This window comes from Pinus tabuliformis, chromosome X (assembly GCF_031772625.1).
Source record: "Pinus tabuliformis cultivar Carrire ecotype Pingquan chromosome X, CPIR1, whole genome shotgun sequence".
NCBI lineage: Eukaryota > Viridiplantae > Streptophyta > Pinopsida > Pinales > Pinaceae > Pinus > Pinus tabuliformis.
This window is the reverse complement of record NC_142308.1, coordinates 1,471,475,793-1,471,502,022: the sequence shown is the minus strand read 5'-3', so window position 1 is coordinate 1,471,502,022 and position 26,230 is coordinate 1,471,475,793. Positions and strand designations below refer to the sequence as shown.

At 38.2% G+C, this 26,230-nt stretch overlaps 1 protein-coding gene across 1 annotated transcript in view; it reads left to right on the top strand.

Annotated features, from left to right (window-relative positions):
- Window positions 1-26,009, top strand: part of LOC149145550 (Cyclophilin-like peptidyl-prolyl cis-trans isomerase family protein) — a 35,541-nt gene extending 9,532 nt beyond the window's left edge. The window contains 2 exon segments of the mRNA XM_089447580.1: window positions 25,328-25,388; window positions 25,390-26,009. Coding sequence (XP_089303706.1) covers window positions 25,328-25,388; window positions 25,390-25,531 — 203 coding nt within the window. The 3' untranslated portion in view covers window positions 25,532-26,009.
- Window positions 26,010-26,230: the final 221 nt, after the last annotated feature.

Below are 26,230 nucleotides of genomic sequence, written 5' to 3'. Positions count from 1 at the left end.
CATTGAGAGCTTTTAGGGCTTGTCATTAAGTCTACAAGTCAAGAAAGTCATTGTCATGTATGAAAGACCCATTTAGGCATGTTACATATTGTAAAAAGAATTTGAGTCAAAATAGAGTCAAAAGACCCTACAAGACCTCGTCATGGTGCAAAGATCAAATCGACTTACATGAAGGGACAAGTTAGCCTAAAGAGAGCAATTCATACCACTCACAAGCCTATAAATAAAAAGGAACTCAACCTCATTTGGACTCTCACTCAAGCAAGTTCAATCTCCTCAAGACAGAAACTGTAAAAGGACGAAGAAGAAGAAGAAAAGCAAGATAGAAGTTTCGGGCCTCTCTCTCTCCCTCTCATGTTAGGATTTCTACATTTGCTGGGAAGATCGAAGTTGCAGAATGTTTTGTTGGACATATCGAAGTTGCAGAAGGATTTGCTGGGGAGATCAAAGTTGTAGAAGGATTTGCTGGCAAGATTGAAGTTGCAAAAGAATTTGCTGGGCAGGTCAAAGTTGTAGAAGAATTTGTTGGGCAGGTCGAAGTTGTAGAAGAATTTGTTGGGTAGATCAAAGTTGCAGAAGAATCTGCTTGGCAGGTCGAAGTTGCAGAAGAATCTACTGGGCAGGTCGAAGTTATAGAAGAATCTGTTGTGAGGTCGAAATCGCAAAAGTTGCTGGAAGGAAAGCTCGTTAAGGAAGAAAGGTTTGACTTGGTCTTGGAGGGTCTTGTTCAAGGTTCATAGGTCTTGGAATTCGTCAATTGAAGATTCTATAAGAAGAGAAGATTCTTGTGGGTTTTCCTCTCAATTGGAGAGGTTTTGGCCTTGGCTGATCGCCTATATCTTGTGTCCTTTGTCTCATTGTTCTTTATGGTTTGGTAGCTGTTTGATGAAGCGAATACTAATAATAATCAAGTGAATGAAGAAGATAATCAAGTTAACTAAAAATACATCACGAGCAGTTATCAAAGAAGAGAAATCACCTAATCTAGCTGCCCCTAGATTTCTCAACAACCCTGAGACCATGCATCAATTGTTGTTAATCCTATACCTGCACTCCCCTTGAGATCATGCTCTTTTCTTCATCTATAGGTACCTATCATATGCCTACTTTACTTTTACATCTGATATCATCATCAAATCATAGTCCACATATTGCCCTCATACATGCAGTTGCTTCTTCAAGTTTTGATTTGACAAATAGTGATTTTGAAGAAGCTTTCTCCAAAGTATTAGATTTGAGGGATCATACCTAATTGAGGTCCTCTTTGACCTCTTCCTCATCTAACAGTATTGCTAGGAAGTCTTTCTCTGTTGTGCCATCCAGAGTTGAGTCTGCAATCTTGTGCTATATGACCTTTATTGAGGCATATTTGACATTCAACATCGCGCTTCAACACTTGTGGAAATGGTTGAGTCATTCTTTTGATTTGGTCCATATGTCTCCATCTAGGTACCTGATCATATCCTCTATACCTGACCACATCATAAGTTCTACAATCATGTGCTTTGTGTCCAAACTTTGTACATGAGAAACAATAACCAAAGAACTTACTTTGATACCTGGGCATAGAAGGAGATCTTGATCTTCTGAAGATGCTTCTTGGAGGAGCCATATGTCCTTGTTGTTCAACCCTTGCATGAGCCATACTCATTTGTTGATCTCCAACACCTGCTCCATTATTGGTTATGGATGCTTTGTAATGAGCCATATTCGTTGCCTGCCCTGCATGATTTTTGCTTGTGGATCCTTTCTCTTCATTCTAATTACTTGTATTATACTCCTTTCTAGAATTGTCTTGAATGTCATTGAAGTGAACATGCTTGGCTTGGTGTACTGTTTGCTTTGGATTTTCAAATGAGCTACTACTGGATGCTATAAATGCCTGATGAATCTTCTTGGAATGACCTTCATTTTATGAATTTGGGGGACCATTATTCTTGGATGGCTCACATTCTTGATAGCCAAGACTTGTCTTAATAAGCGAGGGCCTTTGCATGTTGAGAATATGATCTAGGGATTTAGTCCCTTTGTTGAACTTCGAATTAAGCTGCTCCAATTCTTCTCTTAAGAGGACAACTTCCTCTTCTAGTCTCTCACATATTTGTTCTTTCTCAGTTGGCTATTTAGACAAAAACTCCTTTATCCTTTTTGTTTCTTGTAGTTCAACTTTCAGAAAATGGTGTCTTCATTTAAACTTCAATCTTGAAGATGTTGCATCAATTGACTTTCTTTCTTTCTGAGGCTCCTTATTTTAGTCAATGCACTTTTAAGTTGTCCCTTATAATCAACTTCTACTTCAGGTTCTTCAGCCTTAGCAATGAACAATATTTCACTCCTTCATTCTTTAATTACACTTTTATTGTTTTCACTATCACTTTGTTCCTTTGAGTAAAAATTCTTTTCTTGGGTTTGATTCTTGATTCATCATCACTATCATTCATCTTGGAATAAGGACATTTTAGATGCATAATGACCAATTCTTCCACATTCAAAACATTTGAAAGGAAACTTATCTTTAAATTTATCGGTTCGTGTCTTGAGTTTTCAAACAAACAAGGCTTCTTCTTCATCGAAATTAGAGTCTTCTTGATCCTTTTCCTTTTGCTCTTCTTTTATTGCCTTGAAAGCTGCTTCTTTGACTCCTGATTTGTCTTCCTTGATTCTTGACTCATATGTGGAGAGAGTTCCATGAAGTTGATCCACGAACATCTTGTCTACTTCTGCTAGTTCCTCAAGGGATGATACTTTAGGATTGAATCTTGATGGAAGTGATCTCAATACTTTTTGAACAACATAGCTATTTGAGACTTCTTCACCGAGACCTACAATGGAGTTGACTATATTGTCTACTCGAAAGAAATATGAGGCAATGTCCTCATCTTCTTCCATCTTCAAGCTTTCAAGTTGTTCCCTATTTTATTTCTTATTCTTATCCCCTTCATAATAAGTTTGGAGTTTATTCCATACCTCATGAGCTGACTTGCACTGCATTACTTTGATGAATTTTGACTCTGCCAAGCCACTTAAGATAGCATGCTTAGCTTGTGCATTATATGTGTAAACTACCTTCTCTGTTGCATTTGTTGGGATGGCATTCAAAACTTTATATTCGATGTTTACAATTGCCCAAACTTCTGCTCCCAAGGAGATGAGATATGTCTCCATCCTTATCTTCCAAAATGCATAATTGGTTCCATCAAACATAGGGGCCTTCCCCACTGCTTTGGTTGTGGCCATTTCTCCTTGATCTTCAACCTTCCAGTAGTTAGTTGTTTTGAAGGCAATCCATTGTGATACCACTCGTTGGCCCAAAGGTCACACTGAGAGAAGGGGGGGGTGAATTAGTGTGAGGTCAATTTTACAATTTCACAATCAATTTTAATCATATATCCATAGAGAAATGAATCATAAACATTATATCATCAACTAGAGCAATGTATCATCATATAAGCAATATATCAAGAAGGCATCAACAAATTAAGAAACCATCACATCACAACGAGACACAAGTTTTTTAGGTGGAAACCCATACAGGAGAAAACCACCAATCTTCTTCTTCTTTATCTTCAATCCATTTACATCAATTTGTAGGCTTTGACCTGTTGGATGCAACTACCCCTAAGAAATGCAAGTTGCCACTTGTGGTAGGCTGCAACCCGATTGAGGCATCAACCTCGAAAGATGAAAGCCACTGCTCATTGTAAGCTACAACCTAATTTAGGCCCAAACCTCGAGAATGAGTAGGCTCCAACCTGCTTTAGGCTCCGACTCAATGGATGCTCCAACCTAAGTGGAAGAACCCACCTCCTTCTTCAACTTCCTTATGGACCTCTATTTCATCTAATTTTCAAATTGGATCCATTGTCATCATATATCAGTGAATTATAAGTTAGGTCATAATTTGCAATCTGCTGTCATCATCACAACCTGTACCATCATCTCAACTTGCACATACAGTGTTTTCACAATAATTGTCAACCTACAAACGTTGCCACTGTAAACAATGTTGTTGTTGCGATCGTTGTTACCGCAAATATTGCCACTGTCATTGTGATCTGCAAATATTGTTGCTACTCATACTCTGCTCCAACTAGCTCAACAATCTGGTCACTCAAATTCCTTCTTGGAACTTATATTCATCATGTATTAGAAAACACTGGACACTGCTCATAGACCCTCAAAAACATATTCAAGGGAATCTATCCATCAAAATTGTGTCAAAAGAACATCACAAATTTGGTTACATTCCTCTCTAATTCTTGATTGTCCAACTTCTTTCGAAATCAAATTTGGACTAATATTGAGTCCAAAAATCCAAAATAACCAAATACAGCTATACAAAAAATTAAATATTCTACAAACAGGTTCTTTTCGAGCGGTCTTCAACAGCATGCCGGATTCTGGCGTTGGCCACCGACAGTCTACTAAATGTTCAACAAAATGGACCACATATATAAAAACTCTTTCCTGACCTACCAAGCAGTGTGACTTGAACTCGGGACCAAGGACATATCACTGAAGCGCCTTACCGATTCCGCTGACTGATGTTACATGATATAACATGCTCGCTCGTTTGTATTATGATACGGTTAGTCCAACGCAGGTTGAAGACGTTGTCATCCACGATGGACAATCCTTGTTACATCACATATTTCAAATCGATGCAACTAATCATGTATTCGACCAAAACCAATGTACCCACTCATGTATCAACGTGACCAGTATCGAATCAACATGACCATGGTAACTTAGGATGTGTTCTCAGGCTATACGATTATTGTGCTCTCAGGCTGAGCTCTTAGTTCTCTGGCTCTTTGTGACTCCACTGTGCTCCCAATCTATATGATCACTGTGTTCTTGGCTAAGCTCTCGCGCTTTCCATGACTTCACTGTGCTTATATGATCAATGTGTTCTTCGATTGAGCTTTTGGACTCCCCGTGGCTCCATTGTGCTTATATGATCACTGTGTTCTTTAGCTAAGCTTTCAGACTCTCCGTGGCTTCACTGTGCTTTTAGTCTATACCATCACTGTGTTCTCGGCTGAGTTCTCGGGCTCTTCGTCTATCTAGTCACTGTGTTCTCAGTTGAGCTCACAGACTCTTGGTTTATACTATCACTACGCTCTCGAGCTAAGCTCTCGGGTTCTCAATATTATACAATCATTGTGCTCTTGAGTTGAGCTCTCGGGCTCTCGGTCTAAATAATCGTTGTGCTCCTCGAGCTGAGCCCTCGAGCTCTCGATCTATATGTTCACTGTGACTTGATTTAGCTATCGGGCTCTCGATCTATATGATCTCTGTGAGCTCTTGGGCTCTTGGTCTATACGGTCATTGAGATTCAGCGCAGGATAAATCACTGCAACAACCTAGAATTCCATTATTGTCTTTGTAAATGAATCTCAAGCCGGGCCAGAACAACGATCCTCAAACTAGAAGAAATGAATCAATCTCAATCTCAAAACTCCACAATCACGCATTCTCGAAATAACTCGTATCTTTGCTTTTGATTCATGATCATTTGAAGTTTTGAATTCTTGTGTATATCGCTGGTCATGTGGACAAATAGTTCATGAGAGCCGACCAAGGTTTGACGGATTTGTAGTGTTAAAGCTTGTGCCATGAGAGCCGACCGAGGGTTGACAGATTTGTTATGTTAAAGCTCGTGCCATGTGGTGGTTACATGACCATGCACATCTTTTAATAGGATTATGACCATGCTCGCATCTCATGCGGTGGTTCCATAATACCATAATCTGGCCTGACATCTGGTGGTTCCCTAAGATCACAATCATATGGCGATTTCATAAGGTCATGATGTGGTTCCATAAGACCATGACATGGTTCCATAAAATCATGACTATGCACACTTTTTAATAAGTTTGGTGACTAGGGTTTTGCCCCATATATGGGTACTTTATTGTTGATGATTTTCAAGAAGCCATAACTTTTCATTCGAGGTGTATTTTTCAACACATGATATACTGTTGGAAAGGACGAGGTTAAAAAGGCATTTCCCCCCTCTTTTCTTCATTCTTGCATCTTTGGAGAGCTTGGAGAAGAGAGGAGATAGCTAGCTTTTGAGATCTGATTTGTGAGAGGTTTGAGGAGAGCTTGGAGGAGTGAAGGAGGAGGAGCTTGGAGGAGTAAAGAAGGGTTGACATCTACGAGAGCTAAAGAGGTAAGTGCAAGCCCCATACTCCCTCATTTTCTTGTCATTCTTGTTTGTATTTTTTCTCCTCCCTCTCCTACTCTTTCCCATTCTTTCTTCTTGCTCATTTTGTTGCAAGCTGTCCATCTATATTCTAAAATGGTGTTCTTTTGGATTAGTTGTATCATTCCACTTTTGGTTTTCACGATGTTGGTGGGGATCCACAGGTATTAGTCAATGATCGCATCGCCAGAGATAAGGATCCACGAGAGGCGGTTAGTCCATGTCGCGAAACTCATGAGGAACGCTGGTTTATCCAATGTCCAACAATCTCCCCCCAGTGTGAGTTGAGTGTGTGTCGAACTCGTGACCTATGCTCTGATACCACTTGTTTTGAATCATGACCGCTGTTAGACCAAAACCCACAAGTATTAGTCAACGATGGCATTGCCAGAGATAAGGATCCATGAGAAGCGGTTAGTCCATGTCCCAAAACACAAATAATGCTGGTTTATCCAATGTCCAACAATAGGCATAGAAGGGAAGAAGAAGAGGATAGTGGTCGCATTATGAGTGACCCAATGTATGATGAGGAGGAAGGTTTGAAGAGGAAAGGGATGAAGAAGGCAATGGAATGAAAGGGGAAAAACTGCAATGACACCTTTGTGGAATTATGTGACAAAACTTGAGAGGGGAAGAGGTGGTGAAAGCTACAAGTTTTTGTGCCCTCATGATTGTCATGGAGGAAAACCTCATAGTGGTTCATATACTTTTGTGAGGGGGCATCTTTGTGGGGTGCTTGATAGTGATGACAAAAAGGGTCGCATAGGGATATCAGTTTGCCCTAATGTTTTAGTTAAACAAAGGAGAAAATACATCCAAATAGAGGAGGTTTCACAAAAGAAAATCAAGAAACAAAAAATTTAGTCTAAATCAAGTGGAACCCTCTAGATTTGGTGGCTCATCTCCTCACGGTACTTATACAACCTCTGCATCTAGAAGAACAATAGTAGATTTCCTGAATGTTGGTGGGAGGGATGATGTGGATGGAAAAGTGGTCTTGTTTCTTTGTGCTTGCTGGTATACCATTCAATGTGCTTCGCTCTCCCTACTACCATGATTTGGTTAAGGTCATCAATGAAGCCCCAAAAGGATACAAGAGCCTAAACTATGAGAAATCTATAACTGTGTTATTAAAAAGAGAAAAAACAAAGGTTCAAAGAGCTTTGACACATTTTATAAATGAGTGGGTGGAATGTGGGGTATCCATTATATTAGATGGTTGGAAAAATGTTAGAAACCAACATTGGGTCAATGTTCTTGGTGTTTCTGTTGGTGGTGTAGTGCTTCTTTCAAGTCATGACTCCTCCATCATTGCATTCTCTCAAAACATTGCAGATTTCTTATTGAAAACAATTAGAGATTTTGGTCCTAATAATGTGGTTCAAATGATCACTGATAATGCAACAAATTGTAAGGGAGTAGGAAAAATCATTGAGTGTACTCATCCATACATCTTTTGGTTCAAGTGCATGGTGCACACATTGAACCTTTTGATGCATGATATTGTGAAGCATAAAGAATGTGGATGGATTAATCAACTTTACAAGAAAGGGAAGCAACTCATTATATATGTCACAGGGCGTGCAGGGGTAAACTACTTTTCTGGCACTTACGCCAAGTTGCAGTTGCTTAAACTTTCAAAAACTAAATTTGCAAGTTATTACCTCACCTTTAGGCTGCTAGTGAAGGTGAGACACGCTTTAACAGCTGTGGTGACATGTGATTCATGGGATGAGATGCGCATTGATAGAGATGGTGCTAATATAGTCAAGAACATTGTTCTTGGCAGTTACTTTTGATCACATATTAACTATGTTTTGCAATTCACGAAACCAATTTATTACATGATCAAGCTTGCAGATTTAGATAAGCCAATCACTGGGGAGGTGTATGAGCAGATAGATAGCATGTTGGGGTAGATTAAAGACATTGTTGAGCCTAAAGGTATCACTGTTGAAGTTGTAACTAGTGTTGGTCTTCGTAATGTAATGTAAAACTATCATTGATGTATTAATGATATTCATTATTATATTTTTTTGGTCAAAGCATGTTCTTCATGATTATAGAGTCAAAAAGAGTAAAAATAAATTATTATGAGTAAAAGAAAAAGTACTTGAGTCATGTCCCATTTGGACATTTGTAAGAAAAGAATTTTGAATTTTATGTTGAGTCAATAAGTCCACAAAATGTCAAGTTGACCCTCCTTGGAACAAGTCAGCCTGGGCCTTCAAGAGACACCTGTTCGACCTCCTGGACAACTATATATAAGAAGCAAGTTCGACCCTCTTGGAGATCATTCATTCACACACAAGAAGTACATATGAACCATGTGAAGGACGACAAGAAGCAGAAGTCAAAGGAGAGAGAAATGAAGTCAAATAAGAGATAATTTTCTTTGACCAAATTTGAGACTTGAAGGCTGGATTTTTCTTTGCTACTGCAAGCCCGAAATTTTAGGAGTTGACCAGATTTGGGACAGTTTGACCATCGTTGACTTTGACATTGGAGGTGACTTGGAGGAGGGTTTGACTTGGAATTTTTGGTGGCAGTCTTGGTCTTGGATATCTCATTTTGATCTAATTCGATAAGAGGAGGATTGCTGGGTTTTCCCTTGGCTTGGAGCCTAATTTTTTTCTCTTGTCTCTTTGCTTTTCTCGAAAGACTAAACATCTGTATAATTGCTTGATGAAGAACACTCAAGAAGTAATAAAAAGACATTAAACATTCACAAGTAATTATCATGTAAGAGGAATCAAGCCTTATCTACCCTATGCTTGGTTTCTCAACATGGTATCAAAACTATGGTGAAGGCAAGAGCACTATTGAAGAAGCCCTAATTAGGACTAAGTTCGGTGTGCAAAAAGGATCTAAAAAGCTAGGACCATTGTATCCATTATATGGAGGCTGTTGAATCTTAATCTCTGAAGGCTAAACAAATTCAAATAGCATCGAGTTATCCATCTCTGCAAAATACATAAGGAATAAAGGTCGAAATATAGAAGGACAAATCTCTAAAGATATTTTCTTTGAGGAATCCAAGCAAAGTTCTGGAACTAAGAATTTCTTATGGACAAATTGAAAATAATTCTTATGGACCAAATCAAAGAATTGACTTAAGCTACCATGATGATAAGTCCAAGTATGTTATGAACATATCTCTTTAAAGCACCTTAAAGAAAGAAATCTCTATGGATCGTATGGTTTGAGGCACCTATGTTGAAGGAAGATGATATAAAGTCAAATGATCTCTGGACAAGATCCCTGTGATAGATAGACTGTGAGGATACACAGGTACGGTTAAAATAAAGGTACATATAATTTTTGCAAAATGACAACTATAATGCTAAGCTAATGACCTAGTGCTCTCTTGAAATTTAGTATTGTAAAAGGGGTCTGTAGATTTATTAGAGACCGTTGATATGTTAGCATTCAAAGTCATTCCTTGCATATAAAGACTAGGTTTCAGAACTCAAGGAATGAAGTGAATTCCATCTCACATATAAAAGGCTTGTCAATAACATCTCTAGGGTTTTTGCAACTAACTCATTAGTATGCTTTTAGGATTTGCAATTCTTAAATGGCAGGTCTTGAAGACTTTAAAGTGTCTAGGGTTTGTAAACCCTAGCAAAGGTTTGAATTAGAAAACCCTAGAAACAAAACCCTAACTAATCATTTCCGCTCTAAGAAGAAGATCTAACTCTTGAAGATGATACAAATAACATCACGCTAATGTGAGGACAAGGTTGGTTAAAAGGGCCCAAGTTTAAGAGGGAGGTGACCTTCCTCATAAAGATAAGTACTCTGCATCTCCTTTCTTTAATTACCACTGTTGCTATTTTGTCTATGCATTTTGCTTTTTGTTCTTTCATAGTCTTCTAATAAAGTTTGCAGGTCAAATCAAGAACTATCTAAGCTTTATTAGCAGATGGGAGAATTGGAAGTGTTGGAAAATGGTTAAGGCAACATATTTAACTTATCATTTTCCTTCTTTGACATTTACTTGTGGTTTAGATTCTTCTTATATTGATTATGTTTATGTTCTTATCATCAAATAAATGCCAAACACAGTCAAGATCACATGAACACAGGATATAGGCTCCGTGCTAGGGAAAAACCCCTCCAAGGGGAAAACCCATCAAAACTTCTCTTCTTATCAACTTCAAAAGGAGACTTCCAAGACCAAACAAGACCTCTAGCTCTCACCAAGAAACAAGTCAGCCAACCAACCAATTAAGTCTTCATTACTAAAGCAACTTTCATCTTTTGCAACTTCCAATCTGTGAGAAACCTCAAATTTTTTGCATATCTCAGATTTCAAAAAAGACTTGTAGGGCTGATTGCACTTTCACATGGCTCTTCTAGCCTTCTTAGCAACCTTCACATGCTTCTTTTACCATAGACCTATATCTTCAAGTATGTGTAGGTGTATCTCACTAAGGAGGACAAGGTTTACTCTATAAATAACCTTCCACGTGGGTCCATAAGCCCTCTCTTGGCCAACATCCACTCGCTGGCCAACTTGTTCTTGGGAGCTGACTTAGACACTTCCTAATACAAAAATAATTTTTCTTTCTTTGTTACAAGTTCCCAAATGGGTCTTTTACATAATGATAATGACACTTTGACTCATGGAAACCCCAAGAGCATACAATGGATGCTCAACCTAGTAACCAAAGACATAAGCATGAAACCCATGATTTACAAAATTATTTTTCTTTTACATTTTATTTCTTCTTTTTCTTTTGACAAATATAAGAATTACATTATATCAAACAATAATTATGAAGACTGATCCTAGTTACATTTTCCAACACTCCCTCTTAACTAGGGAGGTATTCATAATTGTTTAGCCAGTACAAGGACAATGTTCATTTTGAAAAGTTCTTATAAGAAGAGTACGACAAGCAACATGTCCAATGTTAGAGATCTAGATACCATCTAGGCTAAATACCAAGGTATCAACCCACCTAGCCTCGGGCTAACAAAGGCCTCCTGAATTCCCCAGGTACCATCGATACCATCCCAACAGGGATCATTGTGTCATCTAGGCTATCTGCCAAGACACCAGGTGTCATCTAGGCTACCTGCCAAGACACCAACCCAAACAGGGTTCTAGGTATCATCTAGGCTACCTGCCAAGACACCAACTCAACAAGGGTCCACGTGTCATCTAGGCTACCTGCCAAGATACCAACCCTAACAGGGTTCATCTAGGTACCATCTAGGCTATCTGCCAAGATACCATCCCTGAGTACCATCATATGGGTTATTCAGCCTAAGGTACACAAACTCATCAAACTTCTTTTTGAGGTCATTATTTTCTTTGCAAGTTCCATCTTCAAGTAACAATGAGGTACAACTCCATCTTCAATCATCAATGTGGAATCTTTAATATTATCATAACAACTCCCTCTTTTCATTATGCCCATCATGAAGTCTTTCTTAAGCACGAGATTTACATTTGTCTTGTTTCTTACATCTTTTTCATACAATCATGTACCTGCAAATATTTTTTATTTTTATTTTTTATATCATCAAGTACAATTAAGCAAAAAAATATGTATGAGAGAATGACGTTAATTTTGTCAGTCTAGGGTTTTCAAAGGATACTACTAGGGTTTTAGTTACAAACCCTAGATATTCTATGACCTAACCTTATAGGGTTTTCAGCGGAAATATCAGTACTAGGGATTTTTACTCAATTCAATCCTTGCTAGTATTTGACCATATACCCTAGATTCTATCTATAATCCCTAAGAAATCAAGAGATATGGTTTTATAAGAGGGAACAAATAGTCAGGGTTCAGATTTTACTTATTCTGGGATTTTTCTAATTCAAGTTCCGACAAGGAATTTCTAACCCTAGATACGAAAACTCTTTGACAATGTAAAACCCTAGCTTCGTATCATGTAAAATATGCCATCTTCATTCCCTATCATTTTTATTGTCTTTTGAATGCAAGGAAATTGTAAAGATCCTAACATAGTTCATAAGCAATGATAATGCATTAATTGATCATACCTCTTTTGTTTTTACTTACTTTTCAAGATAGGGGAGGTGCTTTGATTTTCAAGTTTTAATACGAGGCTCCCTCTGAATCAAGGTTTCGTCTTCAAAAATTCTTTCTCTCTTCTAGGCTCCCTCTGAGTCTAGCTTCAACCTCTTGACTTTATATTTGACGAATAGTCTTTGAAATATACCTACAATCCTCTTCTAGGGAGATCATAAAAGAAAACATTATAATCAAGTGATAATAAAAATAATGTAATGAAAGAAAAGAAATGGAATACTTATCTTTCGTGAACAACAATGGCTTCGTGTGGATTTTGTATTGATCTAGATATCATTGAAGTATTCTTATATTCATTCATTTATTCAAAGTGTCCATGGATCGAGCTTGATTACCAAGCTTTAGTATTTTCCTTGAAGTTGTCATTATTTATGAACTTGTTAGCATCATGCTCATTATTAACTGCTTTGCTTAGCTATCCTTCTCATTTTGCTTCCTTCATTATGTACCTGTAATATTCACTGACAAGTACCTCCAAGCAAAATATACAAGTACAAGAGCAGGATTATGATTTTGACAATTTAGGGATTCCATGGAATCTTAGAGAGGAAGAATCTCTAGGGTTTTCAAATCCTAAGTTCCTTGATTTTTCTCCTAGACTTTTGTTAAAATTGGAAACTAGGGCCACCTTCCACTTTGGACAACTCATTTGATGGAGATAAGTATTGCATTGAATTCTTCTTTTCAAGAGGACCAAAGTCAACCTAAAGATCACTAAATTTGGACAAGGGGAAATATGTTTTGGAAGTGAAGCTCACACATATGTGCAAATTGTCAAGGTCGGCCACATCATCATGTAGGCTCATGAAGCCCAATGGACATGTCTTTTGACCCTCAATGACTTGTATAAATAAACGAGTCCTCCACCCTCATTTGGCATCATCATCACTCAAAACACTTCTATCTCCCTCTCTTCTTGATATATCTAAAGTTCAGAACTAAAAGTATCGATTTGGGTGCAGAGTTGAAAGTACCAATCTCTGTGTAGAACAAAAAGTACTAAACAGGGTGCATAATCGAAAGTACTGAACTGCGGTAGAACTGAAAGTCTTGATCTGGGTGCAGAATTGTGGTACTGATCTGAGTTCAGAGCCAAAACTACCGAACTGGGTGTAGAACCAAAAGTACCGATATGGGTACAAAACTGTGGTACTGATCTGGGTGCAGAACTGAATATACCGAGCTGGGTGCAGAATCGAAAGTACCGATCTGGGTGCAGAACTGTGGTACCGAACTGGGTGCAGAACTGTGGTACCGAACTGGGTGCAAAACTGTGGTACCGAACTGGGTGTAGAACTGTGGTACTGAACTGGGTGCAGAATTGTAGTACCAAACTCGGTACAGAACAGGCTGAAGGTGCAAAATTGTTGATACTTTGAGTTTGAATTTGTATTATTATACTCTCTCTCTGTTGGGCATTTGATATTTATAATAAGAAGAATTGATCAAGGGTTTCCCCATCTTGGGGTTTTTCCCTGGCTTGAGCCAAACACTGGTGTTCTCTTGTCTTGGCTTGCCTTCTGCATTTTATTGTTTATGTTCTATTTGTAGTTACTGTCAATGTGATTAATTGTTTATGTGATTTCTATTGGAAACTAAGTGGAAATTATCATTGGGCTAATAAAAGGACATTGGAGTAATCGTTGCAAGCATAGAACATGCCATTGTTATCTAAAATTAACATGGTAGCAAAGCTAAGGTGAAGACAAAGCCCAAGCACGAGAGAAAAGCAATCACAAAGGGATCTGTTGGATAAAGATTATTGGACAAGTCCATGGCCTCTACATCTTACTTCAAGACTGAGGACAAACTCAATGACAAATCTGACTATCATGCATGGAAGATGACTTTGGACCTGAATTTGGAGGAGCATGAAATATTGAACTATGTGCAGGGAAAGTGGTGGAGTCTCCTTCAAATGCACCCACTGCTGTTAAGACGAAGTATAGAAAAGGTGAGGTCAAAGCAAAGAAAATTTTGATTGACTCCATTCAAAAGCATTTGGTTTCCTATATTTCTGATTTGGTAACTTTTAAAGGAATATATGATAAGCTGGTTGGGATGTTCAAAGTGAACAATGTAAATGAAATCCTCTTTCTCAAAAACAAGTTGAAGGGCATGAAGATGGATAAAGGGGAGTCTATCCAATCCTACTTCACGAGAATAACGCAAATCAAGAATGACCTACTATTTATTGGAGAAGCTATTGATGGCAGGGAGCTCACTCTCATTGCACTTGGAGGTCTTTTAAAACCATGGGATATATTTACCACCACCATTCTCAACAATGACAGGATACCTGGTTTCAATGAGTTATTGGCTAGATGCACTCAAAAGGAAACAAGGAAGATGGAGAGAGATAAGCCCTCCAATGGAAATGAACTTATTGCCTTCTCCGCTCATGCAAAAAGGAAGAATAATGTTGGTCCACGAAGACAGGGTCAAGGATCTAAGAAAAGATTCAAAGAAGGAAGAAAAGGAAGGTGCTACAATTGCAACAAGTTTGGCCACTGTGCTAGAGAATGCCTTCACAAGAAGAATTATCCAAGGGATGATGACAACAAGAACAACAAGAACAACAAAAATTTCAAAGGCAATGGTCATCAAAGGAACAACATGTTCAACAACAAAGAAAGGAGGAATGCTCTTGTTGCTCGAAATGGAAATGGTCGACCTCCCAAGTGGACGAGAAATTCTAGGTATAATGAAAGTAATGTTGTAGAAGAACAAGATGAGTTTTATCTTATTTCCGCTCTATCTACTGCCTCTCCTCTAGATACTTTGGATCATTGATTGTTTGATAGTGGAGTCTCAAGGCAGTGGACTAGATATATGGAGGCCCTCTCAAATTTGGTTGAAAAGAAAACTAATTTAAAGATCATAATGCCACCTACCCGTGAAAGGGAGAGGTACTGTTTCTCTTCACTTGAATCAAGGTCAAACCATTCATCTACAAGAAGTATTGTATGTGCCCGATTTGAAGAACTTGGTGTCTATTTTTGCGATGGAAGATAAAGGCTTCAAGGTAGCATTCATTAATGGAAATGTATGTATTTGTCATAGAAACCCTAAAAATGCTTTTACTCTTGGATTTAGGGTTGATGGTCTCTATCAAGTTGGAGGAAGTCCTTTGGGAGCTTTGGCGAGACATACTTCTCTTCAATGTGAATCATGACACCAGAGATTTGCCCACTTACATTAGAAAGCCTTACATGGGGTAAGGAAGATGGTCACAAGTAATGCCCGAGTTTAACATGAATCATGAAGGAGTTTGTCAAAGTTGTGCAACTGGGAAACATACAAAAGGACCATTCCCTTCTAATGAAAGCAAGATTACCTATATTCTTCAATTGGTCTATTTTGACCTGTCTGGTATCTTGCCCGTAACGTCATTAGGAGGATACTCATGCAAAACATGGATCTATTTCTTGAAGAGGAAGGATGAAGTGTTCAAATGGTTCTGTTCTTTCAAGACATTGGTGGAAAATCAAACATGGAAGAAGATCAAGACATTGTGGACCAACAATGGAACCAAATATGAATCAGATGAATTCAATGAATTTTGCAGAGAGGCTGGCATTAAGAGGGAGACAATTGTTCCATAGACTCCTAAGGAGAATGGCATCGCTGAAAGGAAGAATCGAACCATTATGGAAGCCACCCATGCCATGATCTATGATTAAGGTCTACTGAAATTCTTTTATGGAGAAGCTGCCAACACTGTGATATATGTTCAAAATAGTAGCCCACATTAAGCCTTGGATTTCAAGACACGCGAGGAAGTTTTCATTTTTAAGAAACCTGATGTTTCTCATTTTAGAATATTTGGTTGTTCGGTATACTTTCATGTGCCTAAAAGGAAAAGAAATAAATTGGAAGCTTCTGGGAAGAAAGGTATATTCGTCGCTACAGTGAAAATTCAAAGGCATATAGAATCTATGTACCTGGTCAAAGAGATGTGGAAGTAAGTCATGATGTTACCTTTGATGAAGACACTGCCCTTGGGAAAGCCAGAGATCTCCCCATCTCCAGGAAGGACGATGATGATGTTGTCGAAAAACAAGATGAACCTCCAACGAATGAGCATATGCCTGATATTGATGTTTCGATGGATCCTATTGATCCACCTCTTGGTGATCCCTCTACCTCAAGGAAAAGACCTCTATGGCTCAAAGATACTCTCGAAGATGCTGAAAGACATACTGCTCCAAGAGGGACATTTTAGGAAAGTAAGAAGTCGAATATGTATTAAGGATATTTCGCTGCTATGAGTATTATTGTTCATGTTGAAACATGCATGTACGAAGAAGCTGTAAAACACCAAGTATGGAAGGATGCGATGAATGAGGAATATGAATCACTCATGAAGAATGATGTCTGGGACGTAGTTCCTAGACCCAAGGACAAGTCCGTGGTCACCTCTAGATGGCTCTACAAAATTAAACATGGAGTTGATGGGAGTGCTGAAAAATATAAGGTCAGGTTCGTTGCTTGTGTCTTCTCTCAAAAGGAAGGAGTGGACTATGACGAAACATTTGCACCAGTTGCTCAATATACCACTATCCGATCTATTATTACTCTCGCTACCAATGAAGGATTGAGCCTACATCAAATGGACATTAACAATGCTTCCTTCCATGGCTCGCTTAAGGAGGAAATCTACTTGGAACAACCGCAGTGGTTTGAAGTACAAGATAGGAGGACACATGTTTGTCAGCTGAAGAAAGCCCTCTATGGGTTGAAGCAAGCCCCTAGGGCTTGGTATGAAAGGATTGACAATTATCTTATGAAGCTGGGATTTACAAGGAGCTATGCTGATCCAAACCTATACTTCAAGGTTGAAAAGGACATGCCTCTTATTTTGGTCCTTTATGCTAATGATCTCTTTCTGACTGGTGCAAACCCTCTCATTTATCAATGGCGAGGGAGTTTACTTCCGAGTTTGAGATGAAGGACCTAGGTTTAATGTGTTGGAAATACTGAGAGGGGGGTGAATCAATATTTCTTAGCAATTAACACTTTTTAATCTTTTTTTCAGAGCATTAGTTAATCTTCAGTTATTATTATTGTTCTTCTTCAGATGATCATAAACAATAATCAACAGTAGACAACACCATACAACAATGCAAAAAGATAAAACAGAGGACACAAAGATTTTTAGGTGGAAAACCCCCTCCGGGTCAAAAACCACCGAACGCTTCTTTAGTAATTGTCTTCTCCCTGTTAAAAGAAAATTGATTACATCAAGATTTCAGCTACAATTGAGGGAGGCATCAACCCCCTAATTCACAGGGTACAACCTGTAGGATGCTACTAGACCCTAATATCTTGTTGCAACCGAAAGGACGCCCCAATGCCCTGTAGATCAAGCCACAACCTGATGAGTGCCCCAACACTGTTTACTAGCTGCTGTCGGAAAGAATGCTTCGCTGCCCTGTTAGTTTATCAACCACAACTGAATGGATGCCACAAAGCCCTGTGCAAGCCACAACTTGACCTAGCACCATCCTGCGACTCTGAAGAGTCGGTAGATCAAGTTTCACAATTTTCACACTGGATCACCTGTACTCTGAATCAATGTAGAATAACCGTGACAAAGATGTAGAATAAATGTCGAATTCTTGTAGCTACTGATCACTTTTCCCACAAATTGATCACTACACAATGCTACACATCAAACTATCATTGTTCAATTGCACATCACTGTCACTGCACACTTTATATCAATTTTACTACAAATCACTATCACTGCACACTGTATATCAATGTCACTACAAGTCACTGCACAATTGTTGGCTATCACTACATGTCGTGGCTCATGAATGAGTAGTGATCAATGCACAACCACTGCTATCATCAGGCTGCACACGACGTTGCAACCATCTGGCACTTACATCAAATAATGGCTCAAACCAAGGTGCCTCTGGTCATCCCGGTGACCTGCAATTAGTGCTTTCAAACTCTGTCCTCGGAGAGCTACCAACATATGTGTAATAACTGCTGCTCAGATAGTCAATGCCCTGGAGCCATCATCACCCACTTCAATCACTGCCCAAGAAGTTTGTCACAAAACGACTTGGATTTCGCTTAAGGAGAGAGAACCCTACTTGTTGTACTGTGCCTCAGGGAGGCCAAAATGAAGAGGGAAAGGTGGAGCCCAAACTATGAAGAAACTAATCTTCGTTGTCCTAGCCTGAGGTTGCCAAAAATTTCAGAGCCAATGTCATATGACAGTTCGTTGAGTTTATGTTTTGAGAGGTGGGATAGGTGTTATTTTATAGCCTAATTCTTAGCTTAGGAGGGGATTCATAAAATATAGACGTTGGATTGATTTATTGGAGAGAAATTAAATATTAGTTTTATTTAAACTAAAACCATGAATAAGGTGTTTTAGAATTTAGGAATCCCATTGTATATTTAAATGTGTAGAAAACCCATTATATTTAACGTTAGTGACTATAAGATTACTTTGCCATAGGGGTAACTATTTATTCAATTACTTTTATTATTATTATTATTATTTTTATAACGTGCTTTGCCTTAAGCTCTACTAAAATTTGAAGTCAATGATTGGCTTAGTGCATATGGTCCTACTCGAGTGTGAAGTCAATGATTGGTTTACTACCTTTGGATCTTGAAGTTATTCAACTTATATGTGTTCAGATTGCGGTGAGAATCCATGTCATATATTGACAACCGTTGGTGAATAAGGTGTCATGTTTCTATCCCTGGGGCTTTAGCCCACAAAACTGGGTTTTCAACTTTAAACTCAATTTTCTCTCAAACCAGAGGGAACCACGGGGCGTACCACATATCGACAGAAACATCTCTTCGAGGAGAGTCTAAAGACTTAGATCTTGAACACAAAGTCAATGGTTTGACACTTCAAAAACCCTTGACGAGGTCAGGGTACATCCTCAATCTAGGGAACCCAAACTCTAGGACTTGGGTTTTCAACCATCTAATGGTATAACTGCCATCTTGATGTAATCTGACAATTACTAAGAAGCGTTCATTAACCCTTTGACATCAATGATTGGTGTTTTTAGTCAAAGTCAAACCCAGTCAACTCCATGGGTTGACATCAATGACAACATCATCCAACAATCTTCCGCTTTGTCATTGATGGAAACATACATACTCCTCCTGCGAGTACAACTCCCCTTGACATCATGCTTCATGTCCTTCTCGAGATTTCAATCTCCTTCTTAGGCTTTTCTCTCCCTCTTTGACATCAATGGCAAAGCGTTACTCACCCTAAGAATTTTCTTGCTTCATGTGGACCTGTTATCTCCCTGTGCCCCCCCTGATGAGACGACTTCTTGTAATATTCTGTCAATGACGATCCCTGTGGACGTGTGTCTTGTATGTGCTTCCTTTGAAGAGAAACCTTCCTTTGTGAACTTGTAATCCTTCAACTGTTCTGGAGCTGTTATCTTGTCTATCTGTCAACAACAGATATGTGCCACATACTACTAAATAGAATCCCTTCGTCAAAATTTAAGAGTCGATGAGCCAGATTCTTCAAAATAGTGTATCATCTAACAAAGCATCTTGACTTGAGTCATTAGCCGAAGCAACTACTGATTCTTTACGACCTGTTATGAACCCTGAAAACATAACTGCTGAAACCTTCTTTCCTTCCTACCTTTCTTGCTCATCTTGTACCTGTGCATCTTGTATCTGTTTTCTTTTCCAAACCTTTTTATTCTTTGTTGTCAAGCTTTTCATTCATGGTTGATTTCATCTTGTACTTGCAGTAACGAGCTATGTGTCCATAGTTATGACATAGCTATTTGTTCTTTCCTTCCTACTTTTCAATGTCATCTATAGAAGATTCTATTTGGTATCTATCTCGTGATCTTGCAAACTTGCCTCTAGGGTTTGCAGACAATCATTGTACCTATCAAAAACTTCACATTCGCTAGCCATATGTCCATAATTAGCACGTAAAAAGCAATAACTATTAAATAAATGTGCGTACCTGAATGGTTCATTCAGATGCGATGGTCCTTGATAATTGTACTTGTCAACAACTTTACAATCCCTAGCCATATGTCCATAATTAGCACACGAAAAACATAACCATTAAATAAACGAACATACCTGGAAGATTTTTCATTCTTCTTTGGAGGCAGTGCTGTAGTCCATTGTTGTCCTTTGTTCTTGACTGCTTTGGTCTTGTTTTTTGGAGTTGCAACATTCTTCTTTGGCTTTTCACTTTGATCAGCGTCCTTATTAGTATCATCCTGCAAAGATGTGGAGCTTGTACCTTCATCAATTGGAGCTTTATCAGCGTTAATTGCCTTCGGTTTTTCTTCTTCATCTGTCTTATCTTGTAAGTGTTCTTTTTGCAATCTCTTGAGTTTGTTGATCTCATCAAGTGTTGCATCAAGTTCTTGTTGCTTTTGAGCAAGATCTTCTTGAAACCATCTTTTCAAGATCTCCCTTCTTTTTTCAGCCTCCTCAACCTGTAGCTTGAGAAGAGTGGTCTTCTCTACTTCTTTGTTGAGAACCTGTATATGTTCCTTCTGCTCCTCATTTTCAATCTTGAGCTTGCTTAGTTCAGCTGAAGAGGTTTCCAATTCCTTTTGCTTTTGGTCAACTGCAGATATGTATCTTTGATTAGATTCCTTCCTTTCAATTTCTGCTTCCTGCATTTGTTGTTTGAGCTTGCTAATATCTGCAAAGGCTGTGTCGAGTTCTTGTTGCTTTTGTTGGACTTCTCTCTTGAGGTCTTGTGTCTCTGTATTCTTGACTTCTTCCAATTGAGTTCTAAGACTGCTAATCATCTTCTTAGACTCTTCATTTTCTTTGATGAGTTCTTTTGTTGTCTTCAATTCTGCTTCCAAAAGTCTTGTCTTTAACTTTTGACTTTTGAGTTCCTTTATCACTTTGATCACTTGATTTTGGAACTCAGTCTTACTCATTTCTCTAATTTCTTCATCATAATCAGAAGGATCCAAATTTTCATTAACATCTTGACCTGATTGCTTTGTTGAATATAGATTATGATGCTTTTCCTAAAGAGCTTTAGCTGTTGAACATTGACCAACTTTTATTTTCACTAGCGATTGTTAAAATCGCGATATTATCGTTTTTTCGCGATTTTTTCTGCAAAAAGATAAAATCGCGAGTAGTACTTGGACTTTTTTTTAATAGGCGATTTTTTTCGAAAAAAATCGCAATTTTTTGGGAAAAAATCGTGGGAAGGGTAAAAAAAAAAAATGAATATTTTTGTACCAAACGATTTTTTCCCGATTATTACAATTTTTTTCCGATTTTTTCCTCACGCCGATATTATCCCAATAACGATTAGTGCAACATTGGTTTTCACAAAATTTGGCAAAACATTCAAAATTACATTCATGGCATTTGAATTGTACCTTTTAGTTTCGTCGGTAAATGTGTCTCCAGAAATAACTGATTCCCATACAACATGTGCCTGCAAATGTACTTCCATCCTGGATTCCCATATCCTGTAATTATCTGCATCAAAATCAAGGGTTGGTACACAATACTCACTTTCTTCATATTTTTTTGTACCTGTACCTACCTTTGAAATCCTTGCAGCTTGCTTCTTTGACTTTCCCATCTCTATGTTCTGAAAACTGCCTTCCAACGGTTAAGCTGTTACTGAAGGAACCAAGCTTTGAAACCAATTGTTGGAAACATTGAGACGGGGTGAATACGTATTTCTTAGCAATTAGCACTTTTTAATATTTTTCGGAGCATTAGTTAATATTTAGTTATTATTATTGTTCTTCTTCAGATGATCATAAACAATAATGAACAGTAGACAACACGATACAACAATGTAGAAAGATAAAACAATGGACACAGATTTTTTTGGTGGAAAACCCCCTTCGGGTCAAAAACCACCGAACACTTCTTTAGTATTTGTCTTCTCCTTGTTAAAAGAAAATTGATTACATCAAGATTTCATCTACAACTGAGGGAGGAGTCAACCCCCTAATTCACAGGCTACAACTTGTAGGATGCTACTAGACCCTAATATTTTCTTGCAACAAGAAGGATGCCCCAACACCCTGTAGATCAGGCCACAACCTGATGAGTGCCTCAACGCTCTGTTTACTAGCTGCTGTCGGAAAGGATGCTTCACTGCCCTGTTAGTTTATCAGCCACATCTGATGGACACCACAATGCCTTGTGCAAGCCACAACTTGCCCTAGCACCACCTTGCCACCCTGAAGTGTTCTCAGGCCATAACCTAAAGGTGACTCCAATCACCTAGAAGAGTTGGTAGATCGTGGCTGTAGGAGCAGAGACACCGGGCATGTTGAAATCCCATTACCCACTTGTTTAAACTGACTGTTGATTGCAAATGAGCCAAAGTCTACCAATTCTAGATATTAATCGGAATGAGCAATCAGCAGCTCAGAGTATTCATGCGTACACTGAATTTCCAACATTTGCAAAATAAAGACATCATATCCTGCATCATTTTGGCTTGTAATTCCTTTTGTTGCTGTCTCTGTTCAGCAAAGTGCTTTGCCAAGATCTCAATAAGTTTGGAGTCCTTGATAGACTCATAGAGTAAAGTCTTGGACTTATACCGCGACATGACATAGTGTTATAGGGATAAGATAGTTTATGCTGAACACTGCCCACAAAAGTGGGTTTCCGCTGGTTTTGGCAATTTTTCAGAAAAAATGCGAATGTTGGAAATTCAACTAAGTTTGGTTGAATTCCAGTGGAACAATCCCATGGATTCTATTGGTTTAGACAATTCTCCCAGGTTTTGGCCAGAACACCAGAATCAATGGAATTGTAGTAGGGGTGAATTTTTTTACCTGAAATTGACCAAATCATGGTGAATATCTACAGAGATTCCTCTAGTTTTTGGAGATGGCATATGCTGCTGTTTTTTGTTTTGGAGAATTCTGTACAAGAGAAGGCGAAATGGAACGATCCTAAAGGGAAAATATGCAGCAGATTACTTGTAAATAATTCTGGAAGTTGCCTATGTGCTTTTTACTAAAATCCTTTGGCGTGGATTCTGTTGAGTTCTGAGGTGTTGGTTGTTGCTGTAGGACCTACTGTGGGTTCTGTTGTTCTGCATCCAACATTTGCAAAATAAGGACATCATATCCTGCATCATTTTGGCTTGTAATTCCTTTTGTTTCTGTCTCTGTTCAGCAAAGTGCTTTCCCAAGATCTCAATAAGTTTGGAGACCTTGATAGAGTAAAGTCTTGGACATGTACCGCGACATGACATAGTGTTATAGGGATAAGATAATTTATGCTGAACACTGCCCACAAAAGTGGGTTTCCGCTGGTTTTGGCAAATTTTCAGAAAAAATGCGTATGTTGGAAATTCAACTAGGTTTTGTTGAATTCCAGTGGAACAATCCCGTGGATTCTATTGGTTTAAACTTTAAACTTTAGACAATTCTCCCAGGTTTTGGCCAGAACACCAGAATCAATGGAATTGTAATAGGGGCGAATTTTTTTACCTGAAATTGACCAAATCATGGTGAATATCTACAGAGATTGCTTTTTGAAGAATTCTGTACAAGAGAAGGCGAAATGGAACGATTCTAAAGGGAAAATATGCAGCAGATTACTTGTAAATAATTCTGGAAGTTGCCTATGTTTTTTTACTAAAAATCTTTGGTGTGGATTCTGTTGAGTTCTAAGGTGTTGGTTGTTGCTGTAGGACCTACTGTGGATTTTGTTGTTCTGCATCCAACATTTGCAAAATAAGGACATCATATCCTGCATCATGATGGCGTGTAATTCCTTTTGTTGTTGTCTCTGTTCAGCAAAGTGCTTTGCCAAGATCTCAGTAAGTTTGGAGTCCTTGATAGAGTAAATTCTTGGACATGTACCGTGACATGACATAGTGTTATAGGGATAAGATAGTTTATGCTGAACACTGCCCACAAAAGTGGGTTTCCGCTGGTTTTGGAAAATTATCAGAAAAATGCAAATGTTGGAAATTCAACTAAGTTTTGTTGAATTCCAGTGGAACAATCCCATGGATTCTCTTGGTTTAAACTTTAGACAATTCTCCCAGGTTTTGGCCAGAACATCAGAATCAATGGAATTGTAGTAGGGGCAAATTTTTTTACCTGAAATTGACCAAATCATGGTGAATATCTAGAGAGATTCCTCTAGTTTTTGGAGACGGCGTATGCTGCTGTTTTTATTTTTGGAGAATTCTGTACAAGAGAAGGTGAAATGGAACGATCCTAAAGGGAAAATATGCAGCAGATTACTTGTAAATAATTCTGGAAGTTGTCTATGTGCTTTTTACTAAAATTCTTTGGTGTGGATTCTGTTGAGTTCTAGGTGGAATCCTGGGCGAGAGAATATTTTAAGAACACTAGATTGCTGGACTCTAAAGAGTCCAAATCCTCAAGCTCCCATACCGTTATACAGCCATGCATATACTATTACCTCACACACAAGAAAGGTAGAATGCAAGTACACGGAGATTGCATAAATCACTGTAGTATTAGATATATAAAATTATAAAATTTGGTGGAATTTTCAATGAAATGTAGTAATATAAAATATAAAGTTTAGTGATTATCTTCGAGTCACTTATTACATATTTTAGAATACGGTAAGGAAGCAACTGTAAGGTAGGGGATAAACAAAACATAAAATGTGGTATATATAAAATATAAAGATAAAAGATAGAAAGTAAATAAATAAAATATAATTATAATTATAATAATTACAATTATAGCTAATTTACATCTTAAATTGGTGTTAGAGAATCTTTTGTTTGGGGGTAAGAAAGTAGTCTTTGTATAATAATTGATTTGAGAGTGGAGATTTCCAGTCTGAATCTTTGGGATCCTTTGTTTGTTGGGCAAGAAAATGGCCTCTGCATACTGCTAGAATCTAAGTCTCAAAATTGTCTTTTACTGAAACAAAAATCAATCATTGTTAGTCTTGTTGATTTCTTTCTCTTCTATTCAGTATATAACATATAGTTATGTTTTTAACTTTCTAATCATTCGAATCATTAGTTAAATAAAATTGCAACAGAGACTAATGCTTGATCCTACAGGAATGGATGTTGTGACTGCTATAGCAGCTATTCCTACCTATAGGCCTGCGGAGCGCATTCGAAAATGATTTGGCTGAATTTATAGGGGATGAGAGAGCCCAAAATGCTCGTAATTTATGGAATCGGCCTCTTAAGAGTCTTTTAATAAGTTCCTGCGGGGAACTGCAAGTTGCAAAACCGTCTCTTGCTCCCAGTTTACCATAACTGTCAAAGGGGTGAAATCTGGAATGTTAGAAACATGCATTTTGCCTCGTCTAGTTGCCGGTTCGAAATCTCTTATCACTGAAGATATCTGGTGTACCTGAACGCGATGGGTGTTTAAACAGCCTCTCAAAGGACCTGAAACCTGAGTACTTTGGTGAGATTACCTCCAGTTCTCCATTGGGTAATTTTTTCCAATACGTTTGTCTAGCTGTTAACAGCCAACGCTTTTTCTGTATGTTTTCTTGGTATTTTCATACCTCTTATCTTCTGTCTCTTATGATTATGTTTCTATTGCTTTTACCCTTTTCAGTTATTTGCACTTCGAGCGTTTTTATGATTCTTTTTTTTCCTTTTCTCTGGGGGAGAAACTCAAGCAATGTGAGATAGATGCTATGGCTTATTCTGTTCCAGGTTGATCTCTTGGATTCAAGAGATTCTTGGTTGCAAAAAAGCACTGGAGAGCATCCCGAGAAAGGAATGTACCGTCTCATCTTTAAAGCAATAATGGAATCCATGGATACTAAATCTTCCAGACAAATTAATATGTAATAATGTCAGCCACAAAATGCATTATCATGCATAATTTTTTTTATTGCCCAATTGTAGATTGTCATCAGCTGGTCCTGAAAAATAAAAGCCACACGTACCTGCATCTCTCATGAACGTCAACATTGAAGGCTAAACCTGCATTCTAAAGAT